General features: G+C 34.6%; 1 protein-coding gene across 1 annotated transcript in view; it reads right to left on the minus strand.

Moving 5' to 3' along the window:
• LOC150110527 (uncharacterized) overlaps positions 1-24,544 on the minus strand; it is a 204,937-nt gene that overhangs the window by 18,272 nt on the left and 162,121 nt on the right. The window contains exon 8 of the mRNA XM_090394539.1: positions 20,491-20,570. Coding sequence (XP_090250665.1) covers positions 20,491-20,570 — 80 coding nt within the window. The remainder of the gene's footprint in view (positions 1-20,490; positions 20,571-24,544) is intronic.

Consider the following 24,544-nt stretch of genomic DNA (forward strand, 5'->3'; position numbering starts at 1 on the left):
TGGAACAAGTAAAACATTTCAGCTACTTAGGCACAATTTTTACTGAAGATGGTAAACTAAATATAGAAATAGACAACAGAATCAGCAAAGCTGGTATCGTGGGAAGTCAATTGAATAAATTCATATGGAATAAGAAAGAAATTAGTCGGAACACTAAATTAGCTGTATACAAGACTGTGTTCAAACCAATTTTAACTTATGGATCTGAGAGCTGGGTCAGAAGTAAAACACTTGACCAAAGACTAGAGACCGCAGATATGAGAGTCCTGAGAAAGATTAGAGGCGTGAACAGATGGCATCAATGGCAATATCATATTAAAAATGAGGATATTAGGAAAGAACTTGACATTGTCAGCATCCAGGAATGTGTTAGCAGAGCTAATCTCAGATGGTATGGTCACTTAAATAGAATGGGAGAGGAAAGATTAGCAAAACAAGTGTTCTCTGCCAGGTTGGCAGGAAAACGACCCAGAGGAAGACCAAGTTATAGGTGGATTGATACGGTACAAAGTGCCTTAGACGATAGAAATATAAGATCTGATAATGTTGGAGTCTTGACAAGTAACAGACTGATTTGGAGGAAAATTGTAGATAGGAAGTTAGTAATGATGTAATTTTTTCATGTAGTACTGTCATATCCTGTACACCCCTTGAGGGTACATGGCAGGAATTTGATGATGATGATGATGATGAACTATTTTAAAAAATCACTCACCAGAATGAAATAATTTAGTTACTGATTTAAAACATTTTACAAAGTTATTTTTAATGGCATACTACTACAATACTTCCATGTACACTATGTATACTATGTTCCAAATTTTTACCCTCAAAATTTCTGTCGTCTGCTAATTACACAGCATTTTCCTGATCATATCTCGTACCTCCTTTGCAATTATTTTCCTTACATTTTTTAAAAATTTTACTTTAAAGTATTTTCCCAACCTTTCATCATGAGTAAAAGAATTAGTGAGCAAAAAAGTGAAAGTGTGAAAATGATTCGAAAAGTAATCTCATTGGAAGAAAAACTTGAAATAAAGAAAGTGAACAAGGCAAGTCCAGAGCAAAGATAAGACAAGAACACAAAAATGGGTGAATCAACTATAAGAGCAATTTTAAGCAAAGCTGCTGAATACAAAGTATTATAGTGATTGAATTAGAGAGACTTATTTGTACACGGATCGAAGATTGTAACCAAAAACAGATCCTGCTAAGAACTGACCTTATTAAATAAAAAGCATTACATCTCTTTGCAACATTGAAAGAAAGGGCTATCAATAATGGAAAAGAAGAATTCCACATTAGTGCTGGGTGGTTTGAGAAATAGCCTACATAATGTTCTAATCACAGGCGAAGCTGCAAGTGCTGATAAGGAGGTGGCCGCAAATTATCCAGAGATTTGAAGAAAATTGTATAAGAAGGGGGGCTATTGTAACCAACAAATATTTAATGTTGATAAAACTGGCCTTTTTTTTTTTTGATTTTCTGATTTAGCCAGAAAAGTCTTGGAAGACTTTTCTGGCTAAATCAGAGAAATCTCCACCTGGGTTATAAAGTTGCAAAGTCAAATGAAATTGCTGCTAGCTATATGCGATCCATTTGGAAGCACATTTTTCCATATTGTGCAAATGATTTTAGAGACTTTTCAAATGAATCTAAATTAATTAAATCTCATTCTGAGAAACAATGATTCTGACCTAAATTTAGATGCACAGCGGGAAGATCCTGAAGAATATGAAGAAAATTTAATCACTGACAAGCCCAAAGAGATTTCATAGAAACAAAAATTTTAAATATTTTTCGTGCAACCGAAACTTTAAAGTAGCAATGCTTAGAGACTGGCCCTTGTGAAGAGAGAGAGAGAGAAGCAGGAAAATTTGCAGAAGAGGCAGTTATATGAACAAAAGAAACAGAATGCCTGCCAGAATAATAGATTTATATTTTGAATATGTTTTATTGTCTTTCCGCGTCATAGTTTTCCTTTAACTAGGCCCTGAGACATACCCTAATTCTTTTATAAAAAAAATCAAGGATAAAAAAAAAAGAAATTTGAGGAACGAATTATACTTTTTCCCATAGATTATTATACTCGATTAGTGCATTTTCGATTAATGCGCCTGTTTTAAAGAACGTATTAGGCGCACTAATCGAGGAATTGCTGTATTACCAACACTAGACATTAAAGATGAAAAGATAATGTGAAAAGAAATTCATATTTATTTACAGGCATAATGATTCAGGCATTGATAACAAAAAAGCAATAGTATGATTGCTTTATGGTAGCCTAGCCTATATGCTAATGAATGAATTTGTTATAAAATTTTTATTTAATGCTAATTATTTAAATTTAACTACATTAATAACAGTTAATTTTATGGTTATGATTCAATACTTCATCATTACATTTGTTTACATTTCTCTTGACTGTGAATGGCACCATGTACGATCTTTAAATGTTTGTGTGTATAAATTTTATAATTTTTTTAATAATAGATTTGTGTATATGTTATGACAGTAAATGATAAAACAGACTAGTATCTATATATATCTTATGCATTCATGGCATACCTTTTTCTTAATTTTACGTGGTTTGTCTCCATGATTTTTTTTCAACTTGTTGCAAATCTCCAAACAAATTTTCCAATATATTTATTGAAACAAATCTGCGTATAAGTGGACCTGCACAGTTCAAACCTGTGTTGTTTAAGTGTCAACTGTGATTACTTTGAGAGATACGAAAAAAAAGTATTGACAGAGCAGTAGTAGAAAATATTGAAGAGGGATCAGAATTTAGAGATTTATGGTAGTATATGAATATTATATGGATGTAAAACATTTACACCACCTATTTATTAAAGAATATTTTAAAAATTGGGGGGGGGGGTCAAAAAGAATTGGAGACAATTTCTCATTTCAAGTAGCATATATGCAAGCACATTTGAGAAGAGGTTAAGAAAAATTGTGGACGAGATACCAAGAAAAGAACAAACTGGGTTCAAGCTAAAGAGTTAATCAGGCTCACATTTTTATATTAAGACCATGCTGTGAAATGTAACACAGATTTCTAACTTTTGTGGATATGGAAAAAGCACATGCAGATGATGGCAATAGAAAAGCTGTTTAAAATCCTACAATTACATGGTATAAATGGGAAATTATACTGAGAAGCAGAGCCTATATTTAAGCTGAGTCAACATAGCAGTACTGAAAGATGATCTGATATAAAATCGGGTATAAGACAAGGGCACATACATCTCCAATGTCATTCCTCATCTGTAATTTATACAGATGTTATACTCCCAACAACTCCGGTATAAGTCTTTGGGACTAACTAAGCTGAATGAATACTGTATGCAATATGAAAATCAGCAAAATAAAAAGATAAATGATGAAAACAGTAACACAGAGAATATCAACTACACTCTCATATAGAACAAGTATAACATTTCAGCTTTTCAAATAGTGAAGATGTCAAATTACTCATAAATATGAAACTAGATAACAGAATAAGTGAATTAATTTATATGGAATAAGAAAGACAAAAACTGGCTAAAACATTAAACTACAGTGTTCAAGCCAATTTTAATTTATGGATCTAGAGATAAATTAGCAAGCTGATCAAAGACTGGACATGAGTTCTGAAAAAAATGAGGAATGAGCACATAATTTACAAATGCATATTAAAAATGAAGATATCAGAAAGGGTACTTGGCAGATTCAGCTAGCTTTCATGTTCTTAGTAGTTCAGTATGCAAGTTCTGACAATATCAAAGATGAGGCAAATAAGAGATTAATTTTGAAGAAAATCGTTAATAGGAAGCTAGTAATAATATAAATTATGTACTTATACTACCCTATTACTGTACACCCTGTAAGTTACTTTGCACTGCAATGTACTACACACCCTCTAAATGGATATGTCATGATGATAACTATTATTATTTTTTTAAAACAAGTACATTTTGTGTCCTAAAAATAACAGTAACAAAAGAGAAAGTATTATTATTTTCTTATTACAATTCAATGGAGTACTTTCTTTTTATTGTAATAAAAATTCTTGGTTTTTTTTTTTTAACCTGCTAACATTTATGGGTTTTGCCAGTATCTCAACAAGAATTGCAAGGGCAGAAGATGGGGGTGCGCCACAAAAACTATTATTAAAAAATGTGGCACACATGAAAGAAAGTTGATAACACTGCCTTACTGTCTCTTTAACTTCCTATGTCCACCAAGAAGTTCTGATTTTTCTATCCTTACAGACAACCTTACCACATGCCTCTCTGGCTGAATCAATTAATGTTTCCTTCAGGGTTTGCCACTGGATCTCCAAGGTTTGGTTATTATTTTCAAACTCTTTCATTTTTTTTCTTGAATGATGTTTGTGTGTTTGAATCTACAGTCCACCTCTGAAAGATGCTCAATTTTGATTCGTTTTAAAACGTATAAAAAGTTGTTCTTTTCAATATGAAATTCAATTTTATCCTGCGAAAAACTAAATAGTGATCGCTCCCTATTTCAAATCCTTTGTACATACTTGTGTCCTGAACCAATGGAAAAAAATGACTATCACCTATAGTATAGTCAATGAAACTTTTCTTATTTCTTGCATCTTCTCTCCATGTGAATTAGTGCATGTCCTGAACAGAAATCCAGCAGGCACCATTATTATTACGGGCAACTCCAGGGAGTCATTAGACTCATCGAGGGAGGCCCCAAATCATATTCATCACAAATATTCGACATTCATACAGTATCTATTATACCTTGCCTTAAACTCATTCATTGTCACAGTATCCACCACAGACTCAGGGAGCACATTCCACTCACTCATTCACTACTCTAAAAGTAAAGAACCCAGCTCTAACACCTTTACTAACCACACTTTTGCCCAGTTTCCATGGATGTCCCCTAGTCCTCCCACAACCAGCCATGTTCTCAAAAATATCTTCTGAATTAATTTTATAGAAACCCTTCAGTAATTTGAATGTCTCAATCATATCTCCCCTCCTCCGCCTATCAACCAATTTTTGCAACCCACAAATCCTCAACCTGTTCTCATACGGTTCATTCCACATACCTGCTATCATCTTGATCACACGCCTCTGGATCCTCTCCACCTCCTCCCCATCAAGAAGAAACCTAGGTGACCAAATCTGAGCACAGTAGTCGAGATGGGGTCTTATCAAGGCTCGATACAGAGGAACAATAACCTGCTTGTCAACGTATTCTTCAGCAACCAAGTGATTTGATGAGCTGATTTGGCCACTTTTGCAATGTGTCCCCTAAATTTCAATTCCTTATCCACCAACACTCCTAAATCTCGTGCCTCATCAATTTCCTGGAGCACGGTTCCACCAATGCAGTAAACTGCCACAATCTTTTCACCCCAAAATGCATAACCTTACATTTTGCCACATTAAATTGACATCCATTCTCCTTAGCCCAGACCTCCAATCTATCCAAATCATCCTGCAAAATTTTGACGTCATCTACATTCTCTATTGCCCTACCCAACTTCGCATCATCCGCAAACAAATGAACTGTTCCTCTCAGATCCTTTCCTATATCATTTATGAACAAATTAAACAGCAGTGGTCCAAGAACAGATCCTTGTGGCACACCACTAGTCACAGGCCGTCTTGTGGATTCTACTCCTGAGTAAACCATTCTCTGATATCTCTCCATCAACCACCCTCCTATCCATCTCACCAGCCCTATGTCCATTCCCATATGCTGCAATTTACTGATTAGAATTCCATGCGGTATCCTGTCAAAGGCCTTAGCAAGGTCCAGTAGAATCACTGTAAACCCATTACCCTTATCCAGTTCAGCCGTCACTGTGTTATAATACGTGAGCAAGTTACTGAGGCATGACCTACCCTTCACAAAACCATGCTGTCCCCAATACAGTATCCCATTTTCTTCTATCCAATCTTGTATTTTCCTCTTGACTATTTTCTCTAAGACCTTGATAATGATTCCTGTTATGCTGATTGGCCGGTAATTTTCAACAGCAGCCTTGGAACCACCTTTGTGCAGTGGAACTATTTTCCCCTCTTTCCACCCCCTTGGGACTGACCCAGTCCTGAGGCTCAAATTAAACAAAATGGTCAAGGGCACTGACAATTCTTTGGCCGCTTCACGTATGACACGAGCTGGTATACCATCCAATCCCACAGATGTATTGACATTGAGGTTCTGTAATAGACTAGTTACCTCTACTTCATTCATCACAATTCCAGTATAAGCTGTTGGTTCTTCCATTCCTGCAAAGTCACCACCTGGATGATATACTCTTGCAAAGTGCTCGCTCAGTAATTCCGCAATATCGACTGATTTGGTTACCTCCCTACCCTCAGCATTTTTTAAGATCATTCTACCATGAGCATTTTTCCTTTTACTTGCAACATATTGAAAAAACTGTTTGGGATTCTCTTTAGCCTGCGTGGCCAATTTCCTTTCGTAATCTGCTTTTGCTTTTCTTACCACCCTTGTTACCATCCTGGCCTGAGCTTTATACTGTTCCTGCACCTGATGGTCACCCTTCTCCTTAAATTCCCTCCACAATTGTTTCTTTTTTTGCAGCTCAAGCTTAATAGCGTTATTCATCCATTTAACCCCTACTTGATTTATTATTCGGACTCTTGGTATACAGTCAACCATTGCCTCCTGCAAACAGTTCTTAACCACCTCCCATGCACTATCAACATCCAGCCCTTGCAGTTTTACATGCCATGGCATTGAGCCAAGCACACACCTAAGCTTGTCATACTTACCAGCCCGGTAATTCCACATGTACCCTGTCTTAATTGTAAATTCGACTCCTTTAGCCACCTCCCAAGTCATGACCTTATGGTCACTCTCACCAATTGGTGGCAACATGGTCATGTTCGTTACAGCCACATTCTCAGTTGCAATTACTAGGTCCAGCACTCTCTGCCCCCTGGTATTTTCCAATACATGTTGCCGTAGATAGTTGTCCCTTAATAACCGCATAAAGTCCAATTCCTTCCTCCCATGTGCCCTCTCCTCTTTCCAGTCAATGTTACCATAATTGAAATCACCCATAATAATTACCCTCCTTCCACTATTTCTTCTATTTGCTTATGCATACTATCCCCACCATCCACTCCATCACCCGGTCTATAGCAGCACCCAATTGTATATTTTGTTCTGCTAGATTCTATTTCACACCAAACAGCCTCAAATGTGCTTTTTTCCCCATCCTGCAGTTCAACTTCTATACTCCTTGGCTGAAGCTCATCAGCTATCATCAATAACACTCCTCCACCTTTTTTATTCACCCTGTCATTCCTGAACACGCTATACCCGTCGCATTCAATCCCACTAGCTTTATCATCTTCTGTCAGCCATGTTTCACTAATACCGACAACCTGTGGCCTGGAAGTGCCAACCATGGCCAAAAACTCTTCCTTATTGTTCCTAATACTCCTGGCATTAGTGTACATGAATCGCAGAAGCCCATTTGTCCCATCCCTACTTTGATGCCTTATACTAACTATCCCATTCTGATTTGTTGTCCGTCGTACTCGCTCGGGCATAATATACTCATTCATACACTTAACTGCCCCCCTAAAGTCTGCATATCTACTCCCCCCCTTCTCTTAATAAATCTAGTTTCCCTGAGTCTGTACATCCACTTCCACATCATTCATCAACACTCTTTCAAGTCTCCATACACCAACTCCATTCAAATGTAACCCATCCATCTTATATAAGTCCTTTCGCCCATCGAACTCATTCCACACATCCACAAATTCCAACCACTCTCCATGCATAACCCACGCATAAAGTCATTGGCAATTATGGCCCTCCTTCTAAACACTTCGCTGTCATACCGTGGTAAGATACTCACCATCCTAACTCTCTCACTCTTCTCTTTTGCTACCTCAAACAACTCCCTCACATCCTCTATCATTTCCATTTTGTCCTCTTTCAAATCATTCGTTCCTGCCACGATTATCATCTCTTTCACCCTCTGTTTTTGCAGTCGAATAGATTCGCTGACGTCCTTTATGTTCGCACCCGGCTGGTACGACTTCGTTAAACTCTCAATTATTACGCCTCTTAATAGCGAATCCCCATACAGCACTCGCTCCTTCATTTTATTGACATTTACGAACATTCTATTATTTGCCGTCACAGACTTCCGCCGGTTATTTGTCGGTACGTTCAACACACATTTTTCCATACGCTCCAGTTGTCTTTTAGCTCTGTGTATCGCACCATTCAAACGGGCAATTTCGCTACTCGCATTTATCTCACCATTTTCATTATCGATCAAATCATCCATTCTTTCTGTGTTTCTACCTTCATTTACACTTTCAGCGACGCTTTCACACCTGTCTGGCACTACCACGCAATTCTCTAGCACACCGCCATTTTCTACATTCTGACTATCGTTAACGATGTCACTCTCGACACACGAAACACGCTTGAAGTCCTCATTCTCTTTACACTTTCTACACATATTAACTCCACTATCACTTTCTAACCAGACTCCCACCGCTCTTCGCAAGGCATACATCTCACAGACAGCACATTGCATAAATTCGTTTACATCAAAACTCTTAAACAAACATAGTGACCTGGCCGCCATTTTTTTCTTTATCGGTGTCATGTGTACGCTATCTTTTCTTAAAAATAATAATTAAAATAACAGAAAACATGCAAAAATTGCACAGACACACCAAGAAACAAAAAGCAAACAATACTATTTAAAATTCTAGTAAAATATCTAATGTTAATACAAAATACTACTAATCTTTTCAGGAGCTCTCGACAAGCCGACGATCTAATCAGTGCGACACCACCAAACTCCTAATTAGCTCTGTTATTTTCTCCAAATTTTCTATATGTCTGGTAATCATTTCCTACTCTGCTGTTTAGATATCCAATATGGACAAACTTTTCCTTTTTCATTGTATCAGCTGCTTTCTCTAAAACCTCAAAAAATTCCCCCATTTCTAATTTAGTAGAACCTTCTGTGGGACCATACGCACAAAAAAGTCTCATTGTCCAGTTCCCCATCCTCATATTTTCCCACATCACTGTACTTGAGACTGCCAGCCATTCAAGAAGATTAACCTCGTATCTAGTGTCGAATACTATAGCTACTCCTTCTTTTCCTTGATTGTCATTGCCCGAATATAACATTTTATTTATTGCTCAGATAGATCTCACCAGTTTTTGTTTCAGTTACCCCTATTATGTCAATCTGGTACTTATCCAATTTGTATATATTCCTGACGGGACACGGTCAACTGGATGACAACAACTGGGCGATGGCCAAATAGGCGACGGAATAAAAGATGAAACATGCAATTCTATTCTGTTGATCTATTACCAGGTAAAAATGAGTTAAAAGAATGGTATAAACAAAAAAAAATTGAAAAATCTTGCTTATCATTTTTATTTCTGAGCTTTGCTGCGTAAGGTGTCTTGTTTGACAATTTATCATTTGGGCATTTTGTGTGCAGTTATTTAGTTTAATATGCATTCGCAAGATATTTTGACTTCTATTAAACAACAAGACTAGTTAAAATATCTTGCAAATATGTATTAAACTAAATAACCGCATACAAAACGCCCAAATGATAAATTGCCAAACAAAAAAATTGAAAAAAACTTGCTTAAAATTAAGATATTTTGACTTCTATTAAACAGTAAAACTAGTTAAGATGAAAAGCCAAACGGCTATTTTTTTCTGGCAAAGTTAATTAAATTAAGGGGATAAAAATCCCTTATTATTATACAGCCAGTATGCGAAACTTTAAGATCAAAAACTACAATCTAAGAGTTTCATGCCGACGAACTGTCGGCGAATCCAAGCGTGTGGTACTACCAAGTAAGTGACTATTTGGTAGTACCACACCAATGCAACTCGAAGCAAAGGTGGAGCAAGATCCCTCACTATCCTTGATATTTTCTCATATTGTAAAAACACACAGCTCCTAGGAGATGTAATACTGCTTTATATTATGAGGAGAGGTCACTACCCAGAACGGTTTCAACCTTTTTTGAGGTCTCATCAGTGAGTAGCTAGACCTGGATGATATCAAAGTTTAAGTGAAAAGAACTTACATACCTTCACCATATAAATGCCAGAAATGTGTGCCCCTATATTATATTATAACTAAGACGAAAAGCCAAACAGCTATTTTATTCTGGTGAAGTTAATTAAATTAAGGAGATAAAAATCCCTTATTATTATACAGCCAGTATGCAAAACTTTAAGATCGAAAACTATGATCATGCTGACAGTTCGTCAGCATGAAACTCTTAGATCGTAGTTTTCGATCTTAAAGTTTCACATACTGGCTGTATAATAATAAGGGATTTTTATCCCCTTAATTTAGTAAGACTAGTTGTTTGTTTATTACATCGTTTCTGATATTTGTCAATGTTACAGTTACCACGTGCAAAGAACAAGTTCCAGTAAATAAAAGGTAGGTATTCAAAATTTATAATCTTAATCGTATACTAAATTGTATACGTGACATCTAAATTAATTTAAATAAATTTCAAACTCTTGATTATCTCTCAAATGAAACAAATTGCTAAGTACAATTATATAGAAGTATAGAAATATTTCACTATTGATATAATTAAGAATTTTTTCAGTACTATTTTTCAAATAGTACTGAAAAAAATTCTTAATTATATCAATAGTGAAAACTTTTTTTAATTTTATTTTTATATTTATATTTCTTGTTTCTATTCTTCAGAAATGGATAATTCAAGAATATTAAGTCAAAGAGACAAGGAAAATATGCATGGAATGCTTTATGTTAAAGACAAGATTGATAAGAAAGGTTCAATTCAATTTTGGCGATGTGAAAATAAAAACAAAGGATGCACAGGTAAAATCTGGACAAGTGTCAGTGATGGATCACTAATTTCTGAAAAACAGGAACACACATGTAGCAGTTCTATAAATGCAGCCAGAGTAATAACGCAAAAAGTTAGTACAACAGCCAAAAAAATTAGCGGATACGACAATGAGCAACCCATCACAAACGAGAACTCAAGTTCAACAAAATGTTTCTTCTGCAGTAGAAGGAATGCTTCCAAATCATAGCAGTCTGTGCAGAAATATTCAAAGAAGAAGATTAAAAAATTGCCCCAATTAATCCTGATTATAGGGAAACAATAATTATTCCTGAAGAATACTTAAATTATGAATTCAGTCCATCAAAATTTGAATGTTTTTTATCAGCTGATTCTGGATCAGAACAGGTCAACCCCATGAGAATATTAATTTTTGGTCGTGAAAGCCATGCAGTGTGGAGCCAAAACATGAATGAATTATTTATGGATGGCACATTTTTACTTTCTCCCCCTCTTTTTGCTCAAATTTTTGTTATTTTGACTAGAAAGGATGGAGGTCATGTTTTCCCTGTTTTATATATTTTTTATTATCTAATAAGATTCTTGAAACATACACAAAATTATTTTATATGATACATGAAATGTGGCCATTACTAGATCCCGAAAATATAAATGTTGATTTTGAAATTGCCATTCATCAAGCATTACGTATAGTATTTACACAAGCTAACATAAATGATTGCTTTTTTCATCTCCTACAAAATCTTCGTGAGCATTTAGCTTCATGCAGTCTTTTAACCAGATATAATTCTGATGCGCAATTCGCTTTAAATTCAAAAATGATCACTTCACTTGCTTTCGTTCCAGAACAAGATATTATTTACGCTATTTCTTAACTTGAGATTCATTTATCCAATGAATTTGCACCAATTTTAGAATGGTTTATGAACACATACATAGGTCGTCTAAGGAATAACAGAACCAGGATTCCACCGATTTTTCCCTCAAACGCTTGGTCTGTGTACCAAAGAACAATAAATGGAAGCGATAGGACAAATAATTTTGCGGACACCTATCATCGAAAACTGCAATTGACCTTTGGCAGCAGCACAAATCATCCAAATTTATGGATTTTTATAAATGGACTACAAAAAATTCAAAAAGCATATGATGTTGATTATGAAAGAGCAGTAGCAGGTTTTCAATATGAGCACAAACGTAGACGTTACGATGAAACTGACTAAAGAATTTTAAAAAAAGTTATTAATTACGATAGGGAAAATATAATAGAATATTTACGTGGTATTGCATATAACTATAATATGAATTAATGAATTGTAACATTTGTAAATATGTTTGTTAATTACAAAATAATATTAATAAATGAATTAAAACAAAACTATATTTTTTCTTTATTTTAATACTTTGCAATTATACCTTTTCATTTTTAAATTTTGGACCACTCTTTTTAACCATCTCTTTCTTAAATGATCCTACAAATTTTGATATATGATATAAACGAAAATATATAATATAAATATTTATTAACTAGCTGACTCATTTTTTTGTGTGGGAAATTTCAATATAACTTCTATACAATTCATAATTCTACACAATAAAAATAAACTTAATTATAAGTGAGATTTTTCAAATTTTCTGTTTATACCTTTCTTTTAACTCATTTCTCAAAAAAATATTATTTAAATTTACTTGATAATAGATCAACAGAATAGAATTGCATATTTGAACTTTTATTCCGTCGCCCATTTGTCGTGTACCCTTCCTGACTATATGCCTGTTGAGTGTTTTTCATAACACTCAACAGTGCTTTTACAACACTCTTTCCTCCATTTCTGAGCTTCTTCAACAATCTCCAGAATATCTTAGCACCTTCTTGATATTTATTTTCTATGTTCTTACCAAAGTCTTCCCATTACTTTTGTTTAGCTAGTTTTACACAGTGTTTAGCTTTCTTACATATCTCTCTGTATTCTCTAAGAGCACAAGCTGAGTTATTTGGCAAGAACTTTTCATATTCTTTCTTCTATTCCTTCACTGCTTCTTTAACTTCCTGTGTCCACCATGGAGTTCTGATTTTTCTATCCTTGCAGACAACCTCACCACATGCCTCTCTGGCTGAATCAATCAGTTTTTTTTAGGGCTTGCCACTGAATCTTCAAGGTTTGGTTCCTGTTCTCAAACTCTCATTTTTTCTTCAATAATCTTCGTGTATTTTATTCTACAGCTCACATCTGAGAGCTGCTCAACTTTTATTCGCTTTAAAACTTTCTTACATGTTTTTCTTTTCAAAATGAAATTCAATTTTATTCCTGCTCAAGACTAAATAGTGATCACTTCCAATTTCAAATCCTCTGTACACTCTGGTGTCCTGCATCAGGGATAAAACATCACTATCGACAATAACATAGTCAATGAGACTTTTCTTATTCCTTGCCTCTTCTCTCCATGTGAATTTGTGCATATTTTTATGTTGGAACGTTGTGTTAATAATAACCAGTCCATGTCCTGAGCAGAAATCCAACTGGTATTTGCCATTATTATTAGCTTTACTCTTTTCAGCAAATTTCCTCAAAATATTTTTATATGTCTGACAATAATTTCCTACTCTGCTATTTAGATCCCCAACAAGGACCAACTTTTCCTTTTTCATTGTTTCAGTTGCTTTCTCTAAAACCTCAAAAAATTCCTCCATTTCTGCCTTAGTAGAACCTTCTGTGAGACCATTGGCACAAATAAGTCTCATTGTCCAGTTCCCCATCCTCATATTTGCCCACATCACTCTACTTGAGACTGCCTGCCATTCAAGAATTTAACCTCCTATTTAGTGTTGAATACTATAGCTACTTCTCCTTTTCCTTGATTGTCATTGCCCGAATATAACATTTTGCATTTATTGCTCAGAAAGATCTCACCAGTTTTTGTCTTTTTTGTTTCAGTCACCCCTATTATGTCGATCTGGTACTTATCTAATTTCTCAGCTAGCTCCATTTCTTTGCCATTCAGGAGTCTTATGTTGATAGTACCAATCTTTAACTCTGTTGATATTGAGTTAGGGTGGAGTGTGTTTTAGATTTATTCCAGTAGCTGACTTTTCGCTGTTTGCCTTGGTTCCCTGGCGAAAACAACAGGGGGCCTTGTTTAACCAGGCGACGCCCCAACAGGCATGAAATTCTGTTATGTTATACCATCATTTTGTATTAAGTCAATAAGAATACAATTTGGTCGCTAAATCCCAAATTGCCAGCCCATCCTGGTTTGTTCAGTATCCAAGTAGATAGCTAACAGGGTGCACCACGAGAGGGTGACATTAGGTCAGAAGCCCTGGTCAGTTCTCTGCATTCCTTTAAAGGCTATGTGGAGGTCTCCTCTCAGTTATACAGCTTTGATTCTTAAGCACCCCTTTTTTATATATGGGCACTGTGAGAACTATACTTCAATCATCTGGAATATATCTCTCTGTCCAGGCCTTCTGAACTATGCAGTGTAGCCACTGTAAGACTTTTATACCTCATACTAGCATTTCTGGTCGAATATCATCTACTCCTGCTGCCTTTCCACATTTTAAGCCTTTGATGGCTTTTTCTACTTCAAGAATGGATATGTATTCCTGACTGTTTGCCTGTTGAGTGTTTTTTTACCACTGTGCTATCACTGTTTGTTTCATTTAGCAATTTTTCGAAGTAATTACTCCATAATTCAAGGATATCTTTTTCTCCTGTTTTCATTTCACCTTAATCATCTTTAATTTCTTTTACAGCACTCTTTCCTCCATTTCTGAGCTTCTTCAACAACCTCCAGAATATGTTGCCACATTCTTGATATTTACTTTCTATGTTCTTATCAAAGTCCTTCCATGACTTTTGTTTTAGCCAGTTTTACACAGTATTCAGCTTTCTTACATTTGTCTCTGTATTCTCTAATAGCACAAGCTGACATATTTGCCAGGAACTTTTCATATGCTTTCTTCTTTTCTTTCACTGCCTCTTTAACTTCCTGTATCCACCATGGAGTTCTGATATTTCTATCCTTGCAGAAAACCTCACCACATGCCTCTCTGGATGAATCAATCAGTGTTTTTTTCAGGGCTTGCCACTGAATCTCCAATGTTTGGTTCCTGTTCTCAAACTCTTGCATATTTTCTTGAATGATGTTTGTATTTTAGTCTGCAGTTCACATCTGAGAGCTGCTCAACTTTTATTCACTTTAAAACTTTCTTACATGTTCTTGTTTTCAGTATGATATTTGATTTTATGCTGCTCAAGACTAAATGGTGATTACTTCCAATTTCAAATCCTCTGTACACTCTGGGTGTCCTGCACCAGAGAGAAAACATCACAATCAAATAATAGCATAGTCAATGAGACTTTTCTTATTCCTTGCATCTTCTGTCCATGGGAATTTGTGCACATTTTTATGTTCGAATGTTGTGTTAGTAATAACAGTCCATGTCCTGAGCAGGAATCGAACAGATATTTGCCATTATTATTAGCTTTGCTCTTTTCTTCAAATTTTCCCAAAATATTTTTGTATGTTTGACAATCATTTCCTACTCTGCTATTCAGATCCCCAACAAGGACCAACTTTTCCTTTTTCATTGTATCAGTTGCTTTCTCTAAAACCTCAAAAAATTCCTCCATTTCTACCTTAGCAGAACCTTCTGTGGGACCATAGGCACAAATAAGTCTCATTGTCCAGTTCCCCATCCTCATATTCGCCCACATCACTCTACTTGAGACTGCCTGCCATTCAAGAAGATTAACTTCCTATTTAGTGTTGAATACTATAGTTACTCTTTCTTTTCCTTGATTGTCATTGCCCGAATATAACATTTTGTATTTATTGCTCAGAAAGATCTCGCCAGTTTTTGCCTTTTTTTGTTTCAGTCACCCCTAATATGTCGATCTGGTACATATCCAATTCCTCAGCTAGCTCCAATTCAGGCTTCTTATGTTGATAGTACCGATCTTGAAGTCTGGTGATGCTGAGTTGGGATGGGTTTTAGGATTTGTTCAAGTAGCTGACTATTCGCTGTTTGCCCTGGTTCCCTGCCAAAAACAACAGGGGCCTTGTTTAACTGGACGACCTCTCAGCCGGCATGAAATTTTGTCATGTTGTACCATCATTTAATATTTTGGTTTAAGCCAATAAGAAAATATAATTTGGTCAGCTAAATCCCGAATTTTCAGCCCATCCTTGTTCGTTCAGTATCCAGATAGATACCTAACAGGGTGCACCACAAAAGGTGAGGGTTGGACATTTGGTCAGAAACCCTGGTAGGTTCTCCGCATTCCTTTAAAGGCTATGTGGAAGTCTCCTCTCAGTTATATATCTCTGACCCTTAAGCACCCCCAATGTTATTTTTTAGTGTTTTAATAACATTCTTTACTAGAGTCAAAGAGAGTTCCTCAACTTTAGGCTCTTAAACATTTCTTTCTAAATACTGCACCTCAGGTGTAAGGTTTCTTTCAGGTGATGCTGGCAATCTGTTTTTATTATTATTATTATCTGAGACCTCCAGGGAGTGAAGGACTCATCGAGAGAGGCTATAAATCATCCAAACCAGCTATCATACCCTCCCTTAAATTCATTCACACTAGATGCACTCACTACCCCTAAGGGCAAATTATTGTACTCACTCACTGCTCTCTGGGAGAAAAACCTAGCTCTTACCCCTTTCTTGGCTGCAAATAAATTTAACTTCCATGGATGACCCCGTGTTCTCTCCCCACCTTCCATATAATGAAATATTTCATCAATTGATATCTGCAATACACATACTCGTAATCTGTCCTCATCATCTAAATCCCACAATCCAGATATAATTTTTAACTATTCTTTGATCCTTTCTACAGCTTCTTTATCCCCATGGAACCTGGGAGACCAAATCTACACACAATAATCCAGGTGCAGTCTTATCAAAGGTTTATAAATAGGCAAAATGACTTCCTTATCCTTAGATGTCAAGGTTCACTTTAACATCGCAATTATTCTCAAAAGTTGTATTTGGAACGTTTGCTATGCGACCTTTGAACTTTAAATTCCTATCCACTAATATGCCAAGATCCCTTGCCTCTTCAGTTTCTTGTAGCATAATCCCCCTGCTAATATAATATTAGCCTTAAAAGGTCTGAACCCAAAGTATATTTTTCCCACCTCTTTGCCACATACATAACCATGTTGAAAGACATTCATATCTTTATCACATTTGCACACCATAGCTGAACTTTCACACACATTTTCCCCATTCCTCCTATAATGATTTGGTTTCCCTGACTCTCTGCATTAGGTCTCATACCAAGAAGTAATTTCTCCAACTTCTGATGCCAAATGAATTTACGTGCAGGCTATCCTATCCTTCTTATACAAGTCTTTTCTGCCATCAAACACGCCCCCACACATTTAAAAACTTACATCCATTCTTCTATACAGTCTGCGCGTGAAATAATTTGCTATCATTGCCCACCTTAACTCAGTACGGTCATATCTCAATAGTAATCCAATAATTTTTACTTTCTCACATTTCTTTCTCACTTCTTCTAACAGACCTTTCATATCTTCTCTCATACTATATTTGTCACTACTTAAATTATTTGTAACTACCAGAACTACCATCTCTTTTACTTTTCTTTTTTGGCTTTCAATTACGCTTATCATATTTTTAATTTTTGCTTGCAGGAAAGTGGTGACTCCCTCGGCAAGTGCAAATTTTAAAATGGAGTCACCATACCATATTCAACAATTTCTTTTCCTTTGATGATTAAATCTTCTTAGTTATTAGCCAGTACTTGAGTTTATTGTTTAAGTCCTCTTTTAAGCATCTCACTGCATCTGAAGAGCCTAAGTAATTTGCATTTTCAATTTCTTCAATTAATTTTTTTCTCAATCAGCCTTTTCTCTTGATGCGGTATTTCACTAGTTAAATTTCTGTAACTCCTATAGTTTCTCAGTATTCCCTGGTGATAATTCCTAGTTACATTACTTTATGGTCTGAATACATTACTAAACCACCTGTTTTTCTTTCTGTTGGCTGGAAAAGTTTCTTTTACATAACAAGTAATAATATTTTTTGATTTGAGCACATCTATTTTCTATGCTTCTCTTTAGTTATAAAAGATAATGAATATTGTATTTCCTGCTCTATCTTTTCTGCATCATTGTCATCGTATCTTTACATTCTCACATTTTCTAATATTATATCAATTAGTATTTCTATTTCTGTTCACATCTCGAAATGGAGAATTTTCAAAATTTGGTTACTTACTGTTCCATCTTGGAAAAATCAAGCCTGTTTATGGATATTTTGCCTGAGAAAGTATGTGCTACTTAACTATATGTCCTCTGTATGTCAAATTAATTGCTCTAATCCCATTGTCATAACTAATATCATTCAGACTATTTGGACTAAATCAGCAGTCTACATCTTGTTTCTTTTCCTATTTTATTGAAGTTGTCCAAAACTAATTTTATGCATTTCCCAGGTAAAGTGTTCCAGTTCTTTTATGAACTTTATCATTGACATAGTCATCCTTATCTTCTATTGGTACCTAAATACTGGCAACTGCATTTAAACCAGATGACACTAAATATAGATGTAATAGTGTTCTCCCTACCTTAACTTAAGAAATATTGAAGTAGCACTGCATAAACTGCTGTGACCACTTATATTTTCTACAACTGAAGATTTTTTTTAAATTTAATTAAATGCTGTTTTGAGAAAAGAAGAGTTCGTATATAAACTCTATGAAAAGAAAAATTTGCATGTGCATTCGAATTATCAATCAACTCATTAAACTTTTATATACAGATGTTAAATGCAAAAGTTAAGCCGATGAACAGAATTTCATTCTTATCTCCCCAGCAACTGTTACTTTTATTTAAAAAAAAAAAAAGTGCATGATTATTTTATATAATTTAGAAAAGAAAATTCTAAATCCTGTAAGATGGTATCACAAATTCTGTATTCTGTATCAAATAAAGTCACTTCTTATTTCCCTTTTTTTTTTTTACCCCAGTGGTAAAATTAAAAAAAAAAAAAAAAAGGATAATCTTCAAAGCTCACAGAATAAATTTCCCTCGATTATTTTGAAATAGTTTGTCAGGATATAGCACCTTACTTAGAATTGCAATAAAAATTCTACATATGGTGTGTTTCGGTAATAGGATTTGGTAGTATAGTATTTAAATAATTCATATCTCATTAATACAGCTTGAAGCACATTTATAGTAAACATTATATTTGGAGATGATATATTTAAATTACTTAGACTATCATAATTATCAGTTATTTATACAAGCTGAAACAAATAGATTTTTCCCCTTCTACATGCATACCTTTTGTTTCTATAAAAAGTGCATGTAATAATCTGTTGCATCCCATCCCATGCAGAAATTATATTGCAACAAGTACCTCAGTGAATGAATTAAAATTTAGTTTCTCCTTTTATTTATCTCCACCTCCTCAGCATCAATTTAGTCTAACCTACTCACCAGGCATTTACCCAAGAAGTTTGTAAGTCATTTAACTCACTATATATTATATACAGTATATATATTATACTGAATCTAAAATTGACCTCTTAACGCATTTGGTAGTAGCATTACATGTACTTTAAAAAGGTATAAAGTGGAAATTTAGAGGTCATGCTATTACCAATTCCAGACAGACTCAAGTTTACTAAATGGAGGTGAATAATAATAACATACTGAAACTAATCTTTCAACAATATTTAAATTTTCAGGAATGAAATCAAAATTGCAAAAATCATTTCATGTTTATAGTAGATGGCTATCAACAGCTGAGACTGATGTAACTCACTAAAACAAAATGAGAAATGGCACTGCACTAGTAGTGGCCCGAGTAACTATGTATAAATTATGTGGTGCCAAATGCAGGTGTGAAGTGAACATGTTATGGGATATGTTTGAAGCATCCCAGGTAAAGTACAGTGTAGAGTGCAACAACTGGGAATAAAGTTAGGCTGTAAAAAATTACAGCAGCAAACCTAAAAAATGATTTGATGATCAGCAAAAACTTTCTGATGTTAGATAACTGGATTCAATGCCTCACAGGTTAAGACATGGAACAACAGATATAAAAATCAGTATAAAGCAAACTCTTGGATAATGAGGACTTCCTGTATTAGAATATATATATATATATATATATACATACAAATTTTGTACTATAAAGTTAGAATGAGTGAGAAGTTAGTAGTAATACTTTTATTTAATTTCTATAAACTTTATTATATGACAAATTTTGAAAAGAATTTAGTCTCCAAGAAAGAATTAGAATATATATATATATATATATATATATACAAATTTTGTACTATAAAGTTAGAATGAGTGAGAAGTTAGTAGTAATACTTTTATTTAATTTCTATAAACTTTATTATATGACAAATTTTGAAAAGAATTTAGTCTCCAAGAAAGAATTATGATATACTTTGTGGTTGATTGCCGTCTTAGAGAAATTCATGTATCTATTAATGGGCTAAAACATGACATATCTGTGCAATATTCAAGTCCAATTTTATGACAACATGAAAAGTTACTAAGCATCTATCAGATAAACACTATCAGCAGAGTATGTACAAAAGATTATTTCTAACTTACTCTTTTCTGCATTGACACACTGATATTTGACTGAGAATCAGCATTTTGTGGCCCAGTTTGCAAACAAGTAGCATGAGGTTCTAAAGGATTTAAAAAAAAAAGTGAAGTTCATATCATATTAATTTAAGATTATGTTAGCAATTAGTAAATTTAAAAAAAAAAAGTTTAAACTTTTAAGTTCAAAGCTGTTACTTAAAATGTAACCATGGCAACTACAGTATGGCACAAAAAAAAAAAAAAAAAAAAAAAAAAAAAAAAAAAAACTACTGGGCTTATATGCCATTTGACAACATGCACATTAATAGAACAGCATGTGCCGAGTCTAGGCCATTACATTTAGGTGTTGACGTTGGAAGAAAAGATGTTACTGTTGAGCAAAATTTTCATTCATATGAAGTTGGCAGAGTAAATGGTCCAAGTCAGTGTTTAACAACAATTACGCTGCACAGCAGGAATACTGTGCATGTGTAGGCACATGTCTATGAAGATCCATCCTTCCACCATAATGTCTGGTTCTTGGACAAAGCACATTTCCATCTAAGAAATCACGTAAACAGACGAACTTACAGGTTTCTTAGTTTCTCGAGACCTGAATTTTGTCCAAGAGAAACTACTTCTTCACAGCGAGAAGGTCACCACATAGTGTGCGGTTTCCAACCATGGAAATAATTGGGCCCCTACTTCATTGAAGAGGGCAGTGTAACTGACCTTGAATATAGTGAATGCTACATTGAGAATGTGTTGGTTCTGTTTGCTCAGGATTACCATAGGATGTGTCATGCAAAACACATTCCATGAGAATGGAGCAACCAGTCACATATCATATGGTTCTAGAACCTATTTATCAGAACACTTCCCCAGGAGGCTCAATTTTGAGGTTCACAGAATTCCTGTATCCTTCATGTTCTCCTAATCTCACATCACTCGATGTCTCTGTTTGGGGTATGTTGAAGGAATGGGTATTCCACCATGAATACCCATTCTTTTAAACCTTGATGAACTAAGGGATAAAATTATGCAGTCATGTAAACAGATGAACCTACAAGTTTCTTGGTTTCTCGAGACCTGAATTTTTCCAAGAGAAACTTCTTCACGGCGAGGTCAACACATAGTGTGTGATTTCCAACCATGGCATAATTGGGTCCTGCGTCATTGAAGAGGGTGGTGTAACCATGACCTTGAATAGTGAACACTACATCGAGAATGTGTTGGTTCAGTTCACTCAGAGTTGTATATTATTTGTCGCAAAAAACGCATTCCATTTCATGCAGAGGTATTCCAACAGAATAGAGCAACCAGTCACAGAAGATGAGAGTCTAATTATCTAGAGCCTAATTATCAGAACACTTTCCCAGGAGGCTCATTTCGAGGTTCACAGAATTCCTGTATCCTTCACATTCTCCTGATCTCATATCACTTGATGCCTCTGTTTGGGATATGTTGAAGGAATGGGTATTCCACCATGATCTACCTTTACACCTTGATGAACTAAGGGATAAAATTACACAATATGTCTAGCAAATGTCCCAACTCTTGTTCTCCAAGATGACAGAGAACCTTCACATGCACTACAAAGCCTGTCTTGAAAGACAAGGCGCCCATTTCCAGCACATAATCTACCATCGCTAATGCTTTAATTCGATCAAGATTCCATCAATAGTTGTGGATATACATATCATCATGTATAAACGTATTTCTTTGTTAATAAACCTGTTTACTCCATAACATGTATCATTGTAGTTATTCAGTATTTATTTATTTTTTTTGCATCATACTGTGTTACACTGATTTCAGTTTAGACAAAAACAGAGTTTGGTCTTAATTAAGATGAAAAGCTAAATGGCTATTTTATCCCCTTAATTTAGAGTTTGGTCTTGTTTAGTTAGCTAATTTTGTCTGTGCACTATCATAAGTACACTCAACCTGCAGTATAGCAAACACCGTTATAATAAACTAAATCACTAAAGCCAACCACTGACAAGTTCCTACAAAAGCTACATAGGTAAAATGCTAAAAGAAATTCAAATATGGCAAACTATTCTGTGGTCCCCTACAAGTTTAATACAGTGACGGTCAACTGAATCAAAATTCTTTATTAAACTATCTAGCAAAGACTTGTTAGGGACTATATCTTCAGCAAGGTTAAAAAAAAAAAAAAAAAAGTGAAATGTGTTTTCAGAATGATATGCACTATGTAGAGAAGAAGAACAGATAAGATGAGCTTTTTCTCAACATTTTTTATTATTATTATTATTATGTAATCAAATTAAAATATAAGAAAAAATCTAACCTTGAGAGTTTTCTGTTAATTATAAGAACTTAGTAACAGTAATTCTCTCCAAATGCTTGAGACACTTGTAGAACATTAATCTACAAGCAATCAAACCTTTAATATTAGTTTCTTCTTTCTTCCATGACACTACTCTTACAACCACTTAATGATGAAGAGCAAATCAGAAATGCTTGCAATTTACTGTACATTTAAGCACTTCTCAAACTTTGGATAAAAAACAGGTTGAACAACTAGTTTGCATCTCAGATATTGCTGACTAAACATGCATACATTTATCTGCACTTGCCAAAAAGACAGTGTGCACAGGTATTCATACAAATATTTAATGTTATCATTAATTTTTTAGTATGTACACTCGAAGAGCTTAAAACTTTATTATTAGGCTTCTATCAATGTTAATACTTTACTTCCAAGATGATTTATATATTGGTTAGAGCTAATTTGATCTATCTTTATGCATACACCAAAATAAGTTTACTCTTCTAAATTTAGAAATCCATTTATATCTTGTTTTTTGGTTTTTTTTTCTTTGCATTTTGCTGCAATATTGTGAAAATCATTCGTTTCCCTTTTGGTTTAAATGATTTTAAATTATACTAGATAAGAAATTATACTCTTGTTTTAACCCTTTACTCAAGCACACAAAGTTTGCATGAAAGTATCTTCGTGACTAGGCTGCTTTTATACAATGGCTATTGACTTCACATCAATTGCCTCAGTATCCCATAATTCACAGTATACTTCCTTTCAGGCATGTGTATTGCTATGTACAGTGGAAAGAATCAGACATACAACTTATTGGACCAACAGTAGAACTGTACTGACTGTTCCACCTATTGTGGAGCACTCTTTCACTGTCCATTTCTGCTCATTTACAAAAAATAGGTAACCAGAATTCTTAGCAAAAATAAGAAATCTGTACTTACAAACTACAAATATGAAGGTAAACTTTGACATTCAGTCCTTATTTACTAATGAAGAGAGAGATTCTCGGGATGTGGCTATATAGTAGAAATGTCATCTATATAGCATATCCAGAAAGAAGGTTGTGGCTGCTCTTTAGCTAAGGAGTGGGAGAGCATTCACCATAGACCCTCAACTGCTTGTGAATTTTGTTTTTATGGTTAAAGTAGTCTCAATCTATGATGAAATCAAACAGCTTAATTGTATCAGCAAGGAATCCTCAGTGTTGTGACAAGATTTCCTTGCTGATATACCGATATCTTAGATCACAAAAAAGACTTCTGATACTGTCAGTACCTCCCAGTTGTTTGTATTTAAGTAGAGTTTCTGAGTCAATGCTATTTATCTGTTCCCAGGACTATACAATTTCACTCATGAAAATTATCACTTTTTTAAATATATTTATTAGATATTTATAAAATATACTAACAACTACTAAATGAATGGCCTGATTGAGGCAGAGTAAATTTTCAATGAACTTTCACATTTGGATTTGTTATTACCCTCACTCACTCAATCTCTCGTTATAGCCAATGTTTTTTTTCAAAATTATTTGAAATTCTTGCATTTGTGAGTCCACAATATTTTGAATATTAACTAAGAATATTTTCCAGTTACACAAATTAATCACAAATTCTTAAAATGTCTAACTAAAATTTTACTGGTGCAAAAGAGACAGTTTTCATGATGCATTTAATCACATTATCTGGTCTTTGCAAGATAATTGTATATTTTAAATAGCAGTATTAAGATAATTTTTGTTGTGTAAAATTCAAGCATTGCTATGAACTCTGAAAA

The sequence above is a fragment of the Typopeltis vanoorti genome, chromosome 1, assembly GCF_054136105.1.
Source record: "Typopeltis vanoorti isolate ZY-2024b chromosome 1, IOZ_Tvanoo_1.0, whole genome shotgun sequence".
Taxonomy (NCBI): domain Eukaryota; kingdom Metazoa; phylum Arthropoda; class Arachnida; order Uropygi; family Thelyphonidae; genus Typopeltis; species Typopeltis vanoorti.